The sequence below is a fragment of the Aspergillus novofumigatus genome (genome assembly GCF_002847465.1).
Source record: "Aspergillus novofumigatus IBT 16806 chromosome Unknown P174scaffold_7, whole genome shotgun sequence".
In the NCBI taxonomy this organism is placed as follows: Eukaryota; Fungi; Ascomycota; class Eurotiomycetes; order Eurotiales; family Aspergillaceae; genus Aspergillus; species Aspergillus novofumigatus.
In genome coordinates this window covers 2,167,539-2,183,657 of record NW_020194280.1, presented here as the reverse complement: position 1 = coordinate 2,183,657, position 16,119 = coordinate 2,167,539, and the positions used below count along the sequence as shown (strand labels likewise).

General features: G+C 47.6%; 8 protein-coding genes across 8 annotated transcripts; 2 read left to right on the top strand and 6 right to left on the bottom strand.

Moving 5' to 3' along the window:
* Positions 1 to 234: 234 nt before the first annotated feature.
* P174DRAFT_376442 (cupin domain-containing protein) lies at positions 235 to 1,336 on the bottom strand (the record flags this gene model as incomplete). Its single annotated transcript, XM_024822687.1, has 2 exons — positions 235 to 975; positions 1,034 to 1,336. 2 exons carry the CDS (start codon positions 1,334 to 1,336, stop codon positions 235 to 237), a joined length of 1,044 nt encoding a protein of 347 aa, XP_024679900.1.
* A 2,196-nt stretch (positions 1,337 to 3,532) lies between these two features.
* P174DRAFT_286932 (uncharacterized protein) lies at positions 3,533 to 4,087 on the bottom strand. Its single transcript, XM_024821573.1, has 3 exons — positions 4,019 to 4,087; positions 3,831 to 3,931; positions 3,533 to 3,768 (listed from the first exon to the last, which is right to left on the bottom strand). The coding sequence occupies exons 1-3, from the start codon at positions 4,046 to 4,048 to the stop codon at positions 3,624 to 3,626; spliced, it is 276 nt and encodes a 91-aa protein (XP_024679899.1). The 5' UTR covers positions 4,049 to 4,087; the 3' UTR covers positions 3,533 to 3,623.
* Positions 4,074 to 4,706, bottom strand: P174DRAFT_286928 (uncharacterized protein). Its single transcript, XM_024821572.1, has one exon. It carries the CDS (start codon positions 4,561 to 4,563, stop codon positions 4,228 to 4,230), a length of 336 nt encoding a protein of 111 aa, XP_024679898.1. The 5' UTR covers positions 4,564 to 4,706; the 3' UTR covers positions 4,074 to 4,227.
* Positions 4,707 to 4,906: 200 nt separating this feature from the next.
* P174DRAFT_444974 (uncharacterized protein) lies at positions 4,907 to 5,567 on the top strand. The gene has a single exon (XM_024828223.1). The coding sequence runs from the start codon at positions 5,215 to 5,217 to the stop codon at positions 5,476 to 5,478; it is 264 nt and encodes an 87-aa protein (XP_024679897.1). The 5' UTR covers positions 4,907 to 5,214; the 3' UTR covers positions 5,479 to 5,567.
* Positions 5,568 to 7,918: 2,351 nt separating this feature from the next.
* On the top strand, positions 7,919 to 8,239 carry P174DRAFT_434344 (uncharacterized protein; the record flags this gene model as incomplete). Its single annotated transcript, XM_024825864.1, has 1 exon — positions 7,919 to 8,239. The coding sequence occupies one exon, from the start codon at positions 7,919 to 7,921 to the stop codon at positions 8,237 to 8,239; it is 321 nt and encodes a 106-aa protein (XP_024679896.1).
* A 1,774-nt stretch (positions 8,240 to 10,013) lies between these two features.
* Positions 10,014 to 10,944, bottom strand: P174DRAFT_424120 (uncharacterized protein; the record flags this gene model as incomplete). The annotated part of the gene is made up of 3 exons (XM_024825175.1): positions 10,014 to 10,180; positions 10,237 to 10,256; positions 10,529 to 10,944. 3 exons carry the CDS (start codon positions 10,942 to 10,944, stop codon positions 10,014 to 10,016), a joined length of 603 nt encoding a protein of 200 aa, XP_024679895.1.
* Positions 10,945 to 11,732: 788 nt separating this feature from the next.
* Positions 11,733 to 13,269, bottom strand: P174DRAFT_463411 (putative MFS transporter; the record flags this gene model as incomplete). The annotated part of the gene is made up of 5 exons (XM_024830263.1): positions 11,733 to 11,898; positions 11,960 to 12,243; positions 12,301 to 12,620; positions 12,678 to 13,036; positions 13,097 to 13,269. The coding sequence occupies 5 exons, from the start codon at positions 13,267 to 13,269 to the stop codon at positions 11,733 to 11,735; spliced, it is 1,302 nt and encodes a 433-aa protein (XP_024679894.1).
* Positions 13,270 to 14,851: 1,582 nt separating this feature from the next.
* On the bottom strand, positions 14,852 to 15,904 carry P174DRAFT_495785 (putative short-chain dehydrogenase/reductase; the record flags this gene model as incomplete). The annotated part of the gene is made up of 2 exons (XM_024830875.1): positions 14,972 to 15,904; positions 14,852 to 14,943 (listed from the first exon to the last, which is right to left on the bottom strand). Exons 1-2 carry the CDS (start codon positions 15,867 to 15,869, stop codon positions 14,852 to 14,854), a joined length of 990 nt encoding a protein of 329 aa, XP_024679893.1. The 5' UTR covers positions 15,870 to 15,904.
* Positions 15,905 to 16,119: the final 215 nt, after the last annotated feature.

The following is a 16,119-nucleotide window of genomic DNA, read 5'->3' as shown; positions in this document are numbered from 1 at the left end:
ACGTTCGACGAGGGGCCGCGATCTTCTCTGTTCGGCAAGAAAATGCGCCGGATATCCCGACGAAGAAGCCGGGATGAATTGCCGGTGGTCGCATGATCTCGTGTGGGGATTCCCCGTTTCCCCGCTACTCCGCTTTTATGCTTGAACAAATGAAGGCCCCAGTTATTTCCCGATGGGTATGCCATCTGTATATTCTTGCCTATGTACATAATGAGAAACTGCGTAATCCTATGATCACAGTTCAATTTCTACATTGAGACCGGTAGCCACAGCCTGCACTTGACTGTAGTCCCATTCGGGCTCCTTGTCAGGCAGGATGGATCCCTCAAACGGCTTTCCGAGCCGGTGCACCAGCGACTCAATGCCATCTCCATCAGCGAATGAATACACCCGTACATACTTGCTGTCAAATCGCAGAGCAAACGCCTGACCAGCGGGAACCACCACCGTCTCTCCCTCATGGAATACCGTGTCAGTAGAACCCTTGAGACATACGGTCAAAGTACCTTCCAGCACACAGAAACAGTGATCTACAGACTTGAAGGTCATGCGCTTAGAGAGCAGACCCTCACTGTACACCTTGGACGACTCAATGCTCGAGATCGCGCAGACGCCATTGCTTTGTTTCGTGGTGATGAAGGGTCTGGACATCACACCACCCAGCATCCATCTCGGGCCTGTGTTAGAGCGCAGATAGTATGGCTCGTGACCCTCTGGAATTTTCTCGTCATCGTTAGTGAATTCACCCACCTCGGGAGGTTCGTAGGTGGGTTGGAAGACGACGTCAAACTTGTCTTTTGCGGCCATGACTTTGGGGATGAGGATGGACTTTAGGTCACGGTTGTCGTCCTCGGGCACAAGGATCCCCTCGTACGGTTCCGAGACATAGCGGAAGAAATCTACCCAGTCGCCGGGGGTGATCAGACCGTAGATCTCGGTATGTGGTCCAAGCATCTCGGGATTATGAATTACTTTCTATAAGGAGCCTTGTCAGTTAAGCACTAGCGAAACGGGAAGCAAGATATCTACTCACAGGAGGCACGTATGCGAAATCGCCCGGCCCCATAATCCGACACTTATCCCCGTTCCACAGTTTCAAATATCCTTTCGTTACAAGAAAGACGTCGTGCGCGTGGTTATGATAGTGGAATCCTGGGGCATCAGATAGCACAGCGCCACTCTGGAAAACTGCCATCAATCCATTGGTCTGCTTGGACGATGCAAGAATGCGAAAGGTTCCCTTGCTACCGGGGATAGTAATGCGTTCGCCTTCCAATTGGGGAATGGCGTAGGGGGCCCTCGACTCGGGCGGTTGATTTGTGAAGGCGAGAGACATGGTGAGAGATGAGTCGAACAAGACGTTTCTCTGTTTTTGCGTGGAGGAAAAGCGAAGATGGATCGGTGCAAATACATATGCAGACCGGACGGGAAAAGAGCTTTTATCCTCAAGCTCAAAGCATACGAAGCGCGAATGGTTTGAACACTTTAGCGGACCCGATGTGAGAATGGACAAGCTTCGAGGGCGATATTAGAACATTTCGGTGATTGTTCTGCCGACCCCGGATAACCCGTCGAAGAAGAGGCCGGAATATCCGAAATGGTGGGGTTTAGGGTGCGAGACTTGCAGGCTGGGACGAAACCAACATATGACGCTGATTCCATGCAAATTAGGGCAATCGGCCATGAAACACGGCAGTAGGCCGACTGCAAATATAGAAAGTACATCGTTCGACCACTTCCGGGATGTTAAGTATCGCGTTCAGATGTTGGTATCTAGCACGTTCTATCAGCTTCAGCCTCTCAGCACAAGAGTAGGGCAATTGTCGGATTGGAAGCTGTAATTTAGGGGGAAATTGTGATTTTGTAGCCAATATAAGGATTTGCAGTAGCATTGTCACTCGGTAGATCATGGTAGATGTACGGAATCTAAGCACAAACGGCCTTGGAGATGATTCAATAATGTCTGATTTGTACTAGGTTACTTTGGTGCCCGAGAGAAGAAAATGCTCTAGCAATTCCAGGGAGCATAAAGAATCCGTGAGAAGGCGTCTTCATGGAACCGCCTCATTGTCCAAGGGCGAAGAGAACCACCATCAAGGTTGCTGTTTGGACCTGCAGGTCGACAAAGATTACGAGTCCTGTGGCGTGCACAATTAAAGTAATTATTCCAACTATGACGCCATGAGGTGCTAGCAAATTACCCTATGGATGATTTTGTTGTACCGACGATTGGGAAATAAACCATTAAGGGTATTCTTATGAAGTCGACACGTGAACAAGGAGGAAAACATAATGTTTCTTGAGTGTATGCTGCTCAAGGCAGAACTTAAACCAAATAATCCGAGTCCAAACCCAGTAAGGGTGAGGTAGCCAAACTGTAGACAGAATATAACGTAGCTCATCAATGTTCGCTCTCTCCACTGACTGCCACCTTGGAAGACTTGAAGTGTCGTGGTGCGATTCTCGTCTCATATGCCCTGTCAATGTCTTAAACACTGAGGCCTGCCGTCTCTGGAACGAGGAACCAAGAGATAGCCAAAGGTAAGCCAATGCAAATGCATATACTGAATCGTCTACTCTCAACATAACGCTGTATGCTTGGTAACATCGTGCCTAAATCAAATGCGTTAATGGGGCATCGTACCTAAGGAGTTATTCAGGAGACGCAAGTTATCAAGCCGAACCTAGACGCGTGAGAAAGCTGTGCCTTACTACTAGCTTCGCGCTCTTCTGAAATGCCTATACTGCGACGAACGGGTGTATCTAAGCGTCTACCATCATTTTGTGTACCCTGGGCTTGAGGAAAGGCCCTGAACCTGAATACCGTTTAGGACCAAGACTACTATTATAGATGTATTCTAGTACACTATTCTCCTTTGAGTAATAGAGATATTAGCTATAAAAAGAGCTTGTTAATTAGATAAATTCTTTTAGGTGGTATCTTATCCTTAATCTAGAGAACTTCCTTAGCTTCCTTAGTATTAAGAGCTGTCCTAGATAGTTAATATTTAATCTACTTCCTATTAAGAGTTTATTTTCTGAACAAGGACACCAAATTTTCTCCAGCTGTCATATCGTAATAAGCGGAGGGAAAATTGCGATGCAGCTGTTACAGCAACAGTGCCAGACAACTAATCGCTCTAACAATCTCTTATTGTTTTCTTGTATTTAAGACTTGCTGAAAAGCCCTAATCGACCACTGTAGTATTATTACTCATAAATATGGCTCGGGTGATGCAGGAGAAGCTAAATAACTTAATATTATATACGTAGATTATCGGTCGTGTTAGAATATGCTTATAACTCATATGGAAGGACTCTCCCCAAGTTGAATTCGAACAATGTATTTAAGAAGTCGTAACAGGACATAAAGACACATTCTATCTACATTTGGCCACCATGATATAAAGGACAGCCAGATCTTGGCTTCGTGCCAGTCACTACCATCACGCTGAAAATGATCGCTACGAATGGCATCAGTTGCGTCTAGAAGCTAGCTATTGTTTACTGTACTACGTCAAGATGGAAAATATTCATTTCAATGAAAATCTTGTGTTCCAAACATAGATATAAAGACTTGGTCAACTTGCTAGATGAGCAGACTTGCAGACAATAATTGTGCTTCATGGTTGCTCCGTGGCTTTCCTCAAGAGGAACTGCTGGTTCTGGCCCGGGGGTCGTTTTGGAAAAGTTATTATTGCGGTCCCATCATCAGTCCCTCCAGCTCGCACATCAACTACATTCTCGGGATAGGCGACACTATAGATACTGGCCATGGATGGTTAGCTCTTTGGTCTCGGTAGGACTTCGTGAACATGGGAATAACTTACTAGTACGCCCCGCTGTCGTCCTTGACAGGCTTGACCTTCCAGCGTACTCGTTCCTCTTGCGGCGAGATCAGATTTCCTGTGATCTGTGATGCACCACTCGCCTGGACAAGAAGAGGGTGTCTAGTATTAGCGCAGCCCACATTGAGAACAAAACGCTTAGGTACCACCCGAAGCAGTCAGATACGTGCCGGACTTGGCGTCGATGACGAGGTACTCATCAACAACGCCAGTATAAGCAAAGAGAAATTGCTGATCAGGACCCCATGTGGCATCATCGAGCTTCTGACTTAGCAAAGGTGTAAGTCAAACAAGACAAGCGTTGTTGAGACAGAAAACATACTAGAGTTGCAGCGTGGTGCCATCTGTCTTTTTTCCGCCGGCAGAGCGCGGTCGACCCCTAGGCAATGAGGAGGTGTCCTCTTTGTTCGTCGCAAGCTTCGAGACGGTGCTGGTCCAGTAACTGGTTCGCCAGGATAGAGCGCTGCACCGTACCAACCAAGTCGAATTCTTCACCCGAGACTTGCTCCCCCTCGGGGAGGTCGGGGTAAGTGGGCAATGCCAGCTGGGCAGCATCCGAAAACTGCAGCTCAATAATTGAGGGACACACTTCGATCAAAGCCTCGGTGTGGCGTCTTCGCTCTACCGTAGATGTGTGGAGCTGATTGTTGAAGGCGAGCCCATACTCTCTAAGCAGGTTATGGCCGCGACGCCAGCACACAGCACCTGGGTCCATCCAGCATGTTTATAAAAATATAGTAACAATAGTCATTTTAATTCATATTGAAAATATTGATTTGATATCGAGGAGGTTCAATAGGTGGTGGTTAAGAATCATTCTTAAACCATGGTTATTGTCAAAGGTAGTGCCCTCATATCTACTCTTATCATAAAGAAATAACGGTGGAGAATCTACTCTTATCATAAAGAAATAACGGTGGAGAATGCTGAATAATCGCTTAATAATCGGCTGTTGTTCGCGAAATTCCCTTTTCCGGTTTAGCGTCCTATTTGTTTACTTTTCGCTACACACCTGCTGCGGCCCTCCCTGCACCCTGTTACAATTATACAGTTCATATAATTGACTGCTGCAGTTGCTGCACTTCTTATACTTCTCCTAATATGCCTCTATCGCAGTTTCGCTGCCGTGTCTGTAAGAAACAGAAAGAAAATGATTTATTTACTCGCGGTCGCACCTGTAGTGACTGCTCAGTACAGTCTTCATACCCCTATTGCTTCTTCTCTCCATATGCTAATGGGAATTTTGCTCCTTAGGCCTGTGGCAAGAGGTTTTGGTTCACTCCTACAGGTGTATATTCCCCTTCTCCTTCTGTGAGTCCTTCATCTCTGGCAGTTGCTGCTGTTCCTACAGCTGTTCCCTGTTGCTATGGTTGCCCTTGGTTACATTCCGCAACTCCTGAGCCTGAGCCTGTCCCTAATGGCCGCCCTTGCCTGCATCCATAATCTCCAGAGCCATTGCCTACTATTGCAGCCTGTTTGTTGGTGCTCCCTCTTGCGTTTTGGTCTTGCTGTGATTATTAGAAAACCTCAGATCTGGGCTGTATGGAACATGCCTGCTGCTATTATAAGGCTCTATATTGGATTGCAGAGTATAAGCAGGGTTCCTTTGTTACTTCTCCTATCTTTATAAAGTGCTGTTTGCAAGGCAAAGTGTAATTAGAGCTGTTTTATTCCCCTCCTCAGTCTCTGTGTTCCTATCTTACAGATATCACTGCTGAGGTGATTGACTTTCAACGTCATATCTGTTGCTATAATAGTGCTCTATGTTTTATATCTGTAAATTACTATATAGATATATGTGTTGCTGGCGGCTATCTCCTATTCCAGATTCAGGGTGAGCTATTCCACCTGCATGGGCCCCTAGAAGCTGCTGAAGGAACAGCTCTGGCGTTTGTGTAGGTATGGTTCTTAGACCTAGAGTATGTAAATACAGTCTGTTTAGATTGAGATAGCAACCTCAAAGGTAGAATTCTCTCAGAGTTAATGCATGAGTTGCAGCTGCATAACCCCTGGATGTCTATTTATATAACTGCATGCGAGCAGCTGCTTCTTATCTAGGATCAGGCCACCCCTATCTTAATCATGCTATCGCCAGAGCTGTGGTTGGTTATGAAGGTTAGTGCAGATCATTGTTGCTCTAATCTGCTAATATCAGCTGAGGTTGCAGCTGTTATTCCATACCTTGGCTGAGATTTTAGTTAGTGGACCTTCTGAGATTTACAGCTTATGCTCTGGCCTGGTGCAGATCAGTCTAATACAATCTATATTAACTCCAGTCACCCTTCATATATGCCTCTTCATTACATCTTGATCTTCCTGTATGGAACACCTGGCTGGGGTTATAATATACTGCTAACTACACTATTAGAGTAAGGCATGCCTGTAGTTATATCTGCTCCGGACCGTCCTGCTCACCATACAGCTGATGACCAGACTGCTACTGAAGGCGGTGCTCCTAATAATACTATTGAGGAGGCACCATTGCCAGATGTAGAGCATATTAATGAGACTTAGGCAGAGAAAGTAGGCCGTCTTACACTCTATATGTGGCATGCATTCCATATATTCACCTGAGCAGATGCCTTTAATACAGCCCATCGTGCTGCACGGCTGTATTAGCAATTCTTGGTTGATGCAGGTGTAATAGTTGAGTAGGCATGCCTAGCTTGGTTCATCCACCACCAGGATGAGATCCGCGCAGACCTGTATGATGGCCTTGCAGATGCTATAGGTGCTGATGATGCTGAATTTAATGAGGTTATAGATAGTGTATTAGGTTGCTGTATTATCTTGCCTTCTTCTCATGTTGGTAGTGAGCAGTATATGAATGCCCTCTATCATGACGCCATGGTGATTGCAGCCTGTTATGGCAAGCCAACATTCTTTATCATATTTACAGCCAACCCTTGATGGGCTGAGATTAAGCGAGAGTTATATCCAGGCCAGGATGTTAAGGACCGTCCAGATTTAGTTACACATGTATTTAAGCTGAAAAAGAGGGTGCTATTGGATGATATCTTTAAACACCAGGTATTTGGCGCAGTCCAGGGATGTGTTTGGATAATTAAATACCAGAAATACAGACTTCCCTATTTACACCTGTTAGTCTTCATGGAGGGTAGTGAACGGTTTCTTGATCTAGATGTAATTAATGAGATTATCTGGGCCCATTTCCCTACAGCTGTAGAAGACCTAACTAGTAAGTTGAGTGCTATTGTCTAGTGTGTAATGGTCTATGGCCCCTGTGGTGATCTGGACCCTACAGCCCTGTGTATGGAGGTAGATGAGGCTACAGGTGTATGCTGTTGCACTAAGGGCTTCCCTATATGGTTTGCGGACTAAACTATTATTAAGGAAGATGGTTACCCCTTTACTTTCAGCCTAATGACCTGAATGTGGCATTTCATAAGGAGGTTAGCAGTTATATGGTTACTGTTGATAACTGCTGGGTTGTGTCTTATAGTCTGTTTTTTCTGAAGTGTTTTAACGCTCATATTAACGTGCAGATGTGCCAGTCAATTAATGCCATTAAGTATCTGTTTAAGTATGTCTACAAGGGTGGTGACTTAGTAACGCTATAGGTCACAGCAGTTAAGAATGAAGTTAAATGGTATCTTGATGGCTGTTATCTAGGTCTAATAGAGGCTGTATGGCGCATCCTAAGCTTCTGCTTCCATGAGGAGTTCCCCTCTGTGCAATAGCTTGCTGTGCATGAGGAGGGCAAGCAGGCAGTCTACTTCCCAGAGAATGTGGATTATATGCAGTTGTAGGAGATGATGCAGTAATCCCATACAACTCTTATAGGCTACTTTGTGTATAACTCATGTGTTGCGCCAGCTGCAAGGTGTCTGTATGCTGATATGCTGAACGCCCATGTATGGGATCAGCGCAGTCGGGAGTGGCGGCAGTGGCAGTGTGGGTATGTAATTGGCTGTATATGGTACTGCAGCCCTCTTACAGGTGAGAGATACTTTATTTGCCTGCTCTTAACGGCCTGAATTAGCCCTATAGGCTATGAAGATCTTTGTACTGTTGAAGGTGTTGTTCACCCAATATATTGAGCGGCCTATATGGCAATGAATCTTCTGGAAGATGACCAGGAGTGGACTGCAGTAATTAAGGAGGTATGTGTATTTGCTTCTAGGCGTGCCCTGCGTGTGCTGTTTGCAACTGCTTTACTATTTGCTATAGTTGCTGACCCTACAGCTCTTTGGCTTCAGTTTTGTGGCTACCTCTGCGATGATCTGCATTACTGGCTAGGTCAGATGCCCTTTACGCCGGCTTATGAGGGTGTAGAGTTTGATTTCAGCCTGTATCTGCTGAATTGGGAGCTCTGTTCTCACAACTGTCAGCTGTCAGATTTTAATTTGCCGCGCTTTACAACTGATTAGGCTGGTCTAACAGCTAATAATATTATCCAGTCTACTCTGCTTGATGAGCTTGCAGCTGTGGCAGATAACTTAGTGCCTTAGTTAAATGAAGATTAACAGGCCTGCTTTAATGATATTATAGTAGCTGTTATGGCTTAAAGCCCTGACTATCACTTCTTTTTACAGGGCCCTGGTGGTACTGGGAAGACATTTCTCTATCATGTGATCTACTATCATCTATGGCAGTGTGGTAAGACTGTTTTATATGTTGCTTCATCTGGAATTACAGCTCTACTCCTGCTGTATGGCTGTACAGCGCATTCCTAGTTTAAGATCCCTCTAGATCTGGACGAGTTTAGCAGCTGTAATGTGACTTCCTGGTCTACACTTAGATGGTTGCTGTAGGCGGTGGACATGATTATCTGGGATGAAGTTACTATGCAGCATCATTTTGCTTTTAAAGCCGTAGATCGGATGTTATGGGACCTATGTCAGAATGATCTATTATTTGGTGGTGTTGTGGTTCTCCTTGGAGGTGACTGGGCACAGACTTTACTAGTTATAATATAAGGCAGCAGGGCTGCTATTGTGGCTGCTTGCCTGTAATATTCCTATATATGGCTGTAGCTCTGGGTGTTGCAGCTCTATCATAATATGCGCCTTCCTCCTAGTGGTGTAAACCAGGAGTATGCTGAGTATCTAGCCTAGCTCTCCTATGAACTAGTTCTAGATGGTTGTATCATGCTGCCTAGTTATATTTGCACCATTAGTAGCCTTGAGGCAGTTTGTGCAGCTGTTTTCCCTCTAGATGAACTACAACAGCACCAGTTAATTAATTACTTTGCTACATAGGCTGTGCTTACAGTCTGAAACACGAATGTGGCGGCCATTAATGATATTGTCAGTGGCTGGCTACTAGGTGACTATTGCATCTTCTATGCTGCAAATCAGGTGGAAATAGGTGATGTTGGTACTATAACTGCAGATTAGTAGTACACGCCGGAGTTCCTTCAGTCAGTTGATGATTTGGGTCTGCCGCCATCTATATTGTGGTTGAAGATTAGCATGCCTGTCATGCTCCTGTGTAACATCTATATTAATGGTGGACTCTGCAATGGCACCTGTATGATCATAATAGGTATCCATTAATGCTTACTAGAGGTCCGTAAGGCTGCTGTTAATAGTTCTGCAGTTGATTCTCATGTGCATCTGATTCCATGCATTAATCTAATGACTAGACTAGGCTGTTTTCCCTTCATCCTTTGTTGTTGGCAGTTCCCTATACGGCCCTGTTTCGCTATAACTATTAATAAGTCACAGGGTCAGTCATTATATACTGTTAGTGTTGATTTATAGTCCCTAGCTTTCTCCCATGGCTAGCTCTATGTTGCACTTTCTCACTGTACAGATGTAAATAAGTTAATGGTATGCCTCCTCTCTGGTAGAAGTGATACCTGGAATGTGGTGTATCCAGAAGTGTTATAGTTGTTTTGTGACTAGGTTGACAGTTAGGTTTAATAATATCTAATACTATAGTTCGCTTTCCGACTACTGCATGGCCTTGATTTATTAAACTACTTATAGAACTAGCTGTAAGTACACCTGCAAGACTAACTAATTATTATTATTAATAGGCTCTTCTTTATTAGTTTCTTCCTCTGGATTAATACCCTGGAAACCAGCCTCCTCTGCAAACTCTGTAGCAAACTCTATTATGACCCTAGCAGCTGCAGCCATGGCCGCAGCCATGGCGTCGCAGGACATGGCGGTGGTTGTTAGTATGTGGTGTAATCTTTCAGCCCGCTTCTGGCCCTGGTTGGCAGCAGCAGCTTCGGTTTGGGGGTGGGGTCATTGCTGGGCCTGCAACTGGAGTCTCCGCAGGTGTAACTGGAGTCTCTGTAGGTGCAGCTGCAGTGGCAGCAGTGGTGGTCTTCTTTACAGCAGCTTTAGCAGGCGCAGGGGCTGTAACATGTCAGTATACAAGTGCATATAGGTATGTTGTATGGTTAGATACTTACAGCGGAGGCTGCAGCGGGCACTAGATGAGTTGTAATGGTAGTTAGTGCAGCTGCCCTTGAAGAAACCCCAGACTATAACACATTCGGCCCAGGGGCCATGGTTGTGAATGTAGTGTTTACAGGCAGGGTTTGTAACATCACCAACACATTGCGCCTGCAATGCTTCCCAGTTAATAAAATAGGTAATGTTGAACTTCTCTAGCAGATTGCAGTTATCCCGCCATGCGGGCTCTCTCTTTGGCTGCATCACTGTAAGTGCCTCCTGCGCGTGGGAGGGCTTTCCATTATATACCTTAAGGTCCATTGCAAATTTGGCCCAGACGCTGGGGGGGCCCCAGGAGTGTAATTCAGCAGGTCATCAGGTGCGGGCTGCATTGCAGCTGCAGTATCGGTGGGAGGAGGAGAGGCGTGTTCGGAGGGCTTAGGCTGAGGGGAGGATTCGGGCTTAGCAACAGACTCAGCAATGGACTCAGCGGCGGACTCAGCGGCGGACTCAGCGGCGGACTCAGTGGCGGACTCAGCGGCGGACTCAGACTCAGTGGCAGGCGCAGAACCAGCTGCAAGGAGGGCGGAACCAGCTGCAAGACCAGCTATGAGGAAGTCAGTGCAATCTTCTGCAGACGAAACAGAGTTGGTGCGCTTGCGTTTGCGGATGTCGCCCTTCTTTGAGCCGGGGCTTTGCTTACTGAGGTATGGCATGAAAGGCATTTTGCAGGTGCAACAGGAGGGGGTAGTTTGAACGAAAAATTTTGCATACCTGGATAGTTGAACTTCTGGGGGGCGGCAGCCCTTATATATGAATCTACGGCCTATTGACGTCTATCTTTAATAGAGCTGCAACACTTCCTTCATACTGATGTTGAATAGCACCTGGATATCGCCTGCTATTGTCCCGTTCTTTATACAGCCCTATTTAGTATGCTGTAATGTTCTTTTTGCGCCCTGCAGCCTTATTCATCTCATTGTTGAATACCCGTTTCAGGTTCTTTGAATAGCATCTGTATATCGACTACTATTATACAGTTCATTGTGCAGCCCTGCGGCCCTACTCATATAATTTCTTTCAATAGCCTGAAGTGTTGATCCGGGCCGATATTCTTCCGTTGCTTTAGTAATCAATTGTAACTTGGCGCAGCCAAAGCTGGCAGCGAGCGGAGCGAGCGCCCGGCCAGCTTGTATAAATATATATATATATATATATATCACCACCAATGAAGACCCGACAGAGATGAGGATTCCCTTGTATGACCCAAACACTACATATTGAATATTTATAGTATCAATATCGAACATCATCTAGTAGGGATATCGGCTCCTCTTTCTGGGATTTAGGCGGTTCATTTTTAAGCGTCATCTTCCACATCTACTCCGTGCCGCTTGGCCTATGCAATTCCTGGTCCAGATCGGGGACATCTTCCAGCTCAACATGCCGAATGGCTCGAGCAGGGCCTGTTTTGTGCAGAAACTCGACGCGACGCAGCCGATCGTCATACGTTTCAGTATTTCCATGTTCCGTGAGCCGCAGCCAGGACATTGCGAGAAACCAAGAGGAACACGAAACCGAGAAACATAGTCACAATGGCAAATACTTGCATGCCCATGTAGGTTGAATCATGCTGCCTTCCCAAGATAGCTCCCATGATCGGCAGGCCAGTAAGAGTGCTGCTAAATATCAGCCCTGTAAAAATAGAAAACCATTCACATGGGGTCAACGAAGACCTACGAGATAGCTATAACACCCTGATAAGTACCTATCTGTCTCCCCAGGGTCTCTAGTCTGCCGGACTTTGCGCAACATGGCATCATGATGCTAACGAAGGCGCCGCTGAAAAAGCCATAAGCCACAGCAAAAACGATAAGGCCGGCATTTGAAGAATGGTAATCAAAAGGCAGCCATAAACAGAGGATCGCAATGCAGCTTAGGAAGGCGGACGCGACTATGATGTTAAAGTATCCCACCTTGTCTCCGATGTGCCCGGGATAATTCGTCCGAAAAGGGAAGCAGCACTGCGGCTCAGGTCAGCTCTGCTAGGGACAACAAGATCGAACAAAACCTCACTTCACAATAGCGATCAGGTAGAGGGCGAGCGAATCTGACATTCCGGACATTTGGGCCATGCTAGGAAGATAATCGAAAGGTGCCCATAATCCCCACATCACGAAATATGAGCCGAGGGCATAGAAAGCAAAGCCTCGGTTTTTGAACAGCTTGAAATCAATCCATGCAATTTCCGAGTCCCATTTCCTAGGAGGCAGGCGCGCACTGAGAAGAAAGAAGGCGCCTACTAAAGCGATACCTATGAACAGGGCCGTGTAGCGTACCATGCCATTGAATCCCACGTCTTCCATAACCAGTTGCAGAAAGAATGGGAACACCACCCCTCCTGGTCACACATCACATCAGCACGTCATAGACACTGACAGCATAGTCTGCTCCTCACCAATACTACTGCCTGCAACAGTAATTCCCAGAGCAAGGCCTCGCTGCTTGACAAACCACTGGCTCACGCAGACCAAGGAGGTGGTGAAAATACCCCCAGCTCCGAGGCCATAACCAATTCCCTGCGCCAAGATGATCTGATAGTACTCGGTGCTAAGGCTCGTCATGCATAGTGAGAAGAGGCAAAGAAAGGTACATGGGAGCATGACCGGGCGCGGTCCGTAGGCATCTACAATGCGGCCGAATAGGGAACCTGGAGCCCATATGAGAGCGAGCTGGATTGTAAAGATCCATGAGATGTCGGAAGGGCTGTAGTCCTTCAACAGAGTCTCTTGATAGGTGGTTTGGAAGATGCCAATGCTTGTCCAGGTCAGCGAAAGGACCGGGGCATAAATCTTTTAACGGAAGGAAGGACTCAACGCGTTCAAGAAGCCCAAGGTAGCGAACAGACCCAGAGAACCGCCAGCGCAACATAGCCAACCTCGGAGACCGCCCTCTGGTGGGAGAGCTGAGTTCAGAGCAGGGCTCTCGGAGATGACGGCGGTTTGGATCGCCTTCTCTTCATCTTGGTGGGTTCCGATGGGCGACTGCATGGTGCAGTCGGGCATTCTGGTGACTGTGCTTCGCAGTCTACAGTGAGTCAGTGACTAGGCCTCGGTTGAAACTTAAAACAGAAGTCCAGCTCGCCATTTATAAGCAGATACTAAATTACCATAGCACCATAGCTATGGCGGATTGATAGCGGTCCGCGCGTTCCGCTCGTCCCGGGCAGTACGGCAGCCACATACTCATTTAATGTGCGGCCAGAACTCACTAGTGCAAACGTCTTTCAGGCGAACCTCACCATCTCTTTGTCTCCGGGATCAACGAGACTGGCAAAATTCAGCATCTCGGCCAGGAAGCGCGCAACGTACGGCCTAGGACTGAACCCGAACATGTAGATCTTAAGGACATTGCTGGCAGACTCGTCGCTGCGAAATTTATATCTAGTGCCATTAGAGCAGAGAACAAATTGCTTGGGGCCTATGCTGGGATCCATCTCATGCAGGACTTCAGGATTCACCCAGCTATTTAGTGACATGGCACATGTGGAGGCTTAAATATCCACACTAATCTAATCAGTGGATTATTATCCGTCTATAGCTGAAGCCTATTTAATATCTAAACTCCCAACCATGATACTGTCAATCTGGTCCAGACAACAGGTTCAAGTTTTGTTACGCATTGAGTTACTAGGATACAGGATCTTGAGTCGCGAGAATCAACCTGTTTCTTCATTCCCGTATTCAAGCACCCGAAGGTAGGAGCAGTTGGACCCAGACGAATCGGCAACGACGGCTGGAAAGTGATGGGTGAGATATCCCTATTGCCCCACCGTTTTTCCTTGTTGTCATCAACGAAGCTTCGCCAAGGCGGATGCATGCAGCATGACTGTCGGCAGGAATTGCGGCACCGGGTGTTTTACTCGGAGTTCCAGTGTTAATGTCACTTCTCCGCAACTAAGAAGATGTTGGTAGGTTATGTCGGACCCATTTTCTCTCCATCAACAACGATTTCGGGCCGAGCCATCTGGACAAAGTGGCCACTCTCGGTTGCTTCCGCCGCCCTGAACGCGTCCCACTCGTGCGTCAACTTGCGCTCCGCCTCTACGCCCCAGGCAGAGTATGGATCAATACCCGCGGCAACAGTCCAGAGAACTGGATCGCTCTACGTTCATCACCAGGTGCGCTCTCTCATGGTTGGCATCCACAAGCACCAGACCGGCGATTGTAAATCATCCCTTGTTTGACAGAGTCCAGGCTTGACACTACTACGTATCTTGGTATTCCGCATGCCATGGCGTAATCATGCTTCAGACGATCGAATTCTATTTGCCCGGTCCAGCGGTCGCTAATTGGGCTTCTAGGGGCTTAGCCTTCCCGCTAGGGATAGGGAAAATGCGGGACTTTAGCCTAGGATTAGCCAGAGATGGCATCGCTAGAGTTGGGGTCCCGCCTATAGTCAGGCTTACATTTATATCAGAGAATGTTTGCATGCGCTTCTGCCGAGTGTATACAGATCCGAGTCATTCACGATGGCATAACAATGACCGCTCCACAGCGCCGCAAGTTCCACTATGGCTGGTATGGCACATGCATCTTAATCCATGAGCCCTTGGCACTCATCTCCTGATAATCAAGCGTCGCCCTCCAGGCCAACAATCCTCAGCGAGTCTCTCCAGAGGCGGTCCTCCTCCTGGGGATTGTAGGTCTGCTTCACCCATCCCACTCCAAAGATTTGACCATTTGTCCTCACCCCGCTCCGCTTCTCTGACATCCTCCAAATACTTTCCACCATTATCTTCCCATTCTTTGCCCACGGCAGCCCAAACGGTCGTCGCTGCGCCCTGTTCCGCCGACTTCAAGATCCTGAGAATGTACGGGTTGGTCATGAGCCCCTCCAGGAACTCGGGAGGCATGTTGCGGGAGATGTCGGTATTGATGGCGCCGGGATGCAGACTGGTGGCATGCAGTCCCTGAGCACCGTAGTCCCTCTCGATCTTGTTGGCCAAGTACACATCCGCCAGCTTGGAGTTGTTGTAGGCCATCTCATGGTTGTATCCGCCGTTTTCGAAGTTGTAGTTGTCACTGGATGGGAGAGTGGCGGCGCGGTGTGCGGAGGAGGCCACCACGACCACGCGGGAATGAAAATCGGGCGTCACGCTGGCCAGCAGAGCTTGCTTTAGCAGTTGGAAGAGCAAGAAGAATCCCAAGTAGTTGCCAGAGAAGTGCGCCTCGATCCCATCCTCGGTGAGCGTGTAGTTCTGCAGGCCCATAACTCCCGCGCTGTTGATGAGGATGTTAACCTGTCCCTTTGCGGCGGAGAGGATTTGCTCCCCACCAGTGCGGATGCTCCTGAAGGAATCCAAGTCCATCTCAACGAGAGAGACACGGCCGGGCTCAAGGATGCCAGCCAGGTTCTTATGGGCTTTCGCCATGTTGCGAGCCGTGAGAAACAAAGTGGCTCCTGTGGCCTTGAGGGCGCGGGCGGTCTCGACACCAATGCCTGACGTGGCACCAGTGATGACAATGATTTTGCCAGCCAGCTTGCCTTCAAGGCCCTCATCTTGGATGATCTGGAGGGCGGTTGGCCGGGCGTCCCCGGCTCCTTGGGGGTCAAGATGCGCGGCAACGTGTGGGCTTACGGAACCCATCTTGTGCAGTCTGTTGCAGGTTGCAAGCGCTCAGGATATGAAGATAAAAGTAGTGAGATAAGCTTGATGGAGTTCTCTATCGTATACTCCACGACCTTGGGAGTGTTGTCCAGGTACTTATGACTTATGAGTTTGTATAGATCTTGCCAGATCCCTGGAAGTGTCATCCGGTCTCCGGTCACGGCTGCCAATAGGCCTCAGTATAATACCGGGGAGCAGCGGCCGAAAGAGTGGTCCCCACATGGCGGCA

Excerpts from the sequence above, each read along its gene's own strand:
- P174DRAFT_444974 (XM_024828223.1), top strand. The coding sequence starts at position 5,215 with ATGGTTGCCCTTGGTTACATTCCGCAACTCCTGAGCCTGAGCCTGTCC.
- P174DRAFT_286928 (XM_024821572.1), bottom strand. The coding sequence starts at position 4,563 with ATGGACCCAGGTGCTGTGTGCTGGCGTCGCGGCCATAACCTGCTTAGA.
- P174DRAFT_286932 (XM_024821573.1), bottom strand. The coding sequence starts at position 4,048 with ATGAGTACCTCGTCATCGACGCCAAGTCCG. Across the intron at positions 3,932-4,018 it reads CGTCATCGACGCCAAGTCCG|GCGAGTGGTGCATCACAGAT; the intron begins GCACGTATCTGA and ends CTTCTTGTCCAG. Across the intron at positions 3,769-3,830 it reads GACGACAGCGGGGCGTACTA|TATCTATAGTGTCGCCTATC; the intron begins GTAAGTTATTCC and ends ATCCATGGCCAG.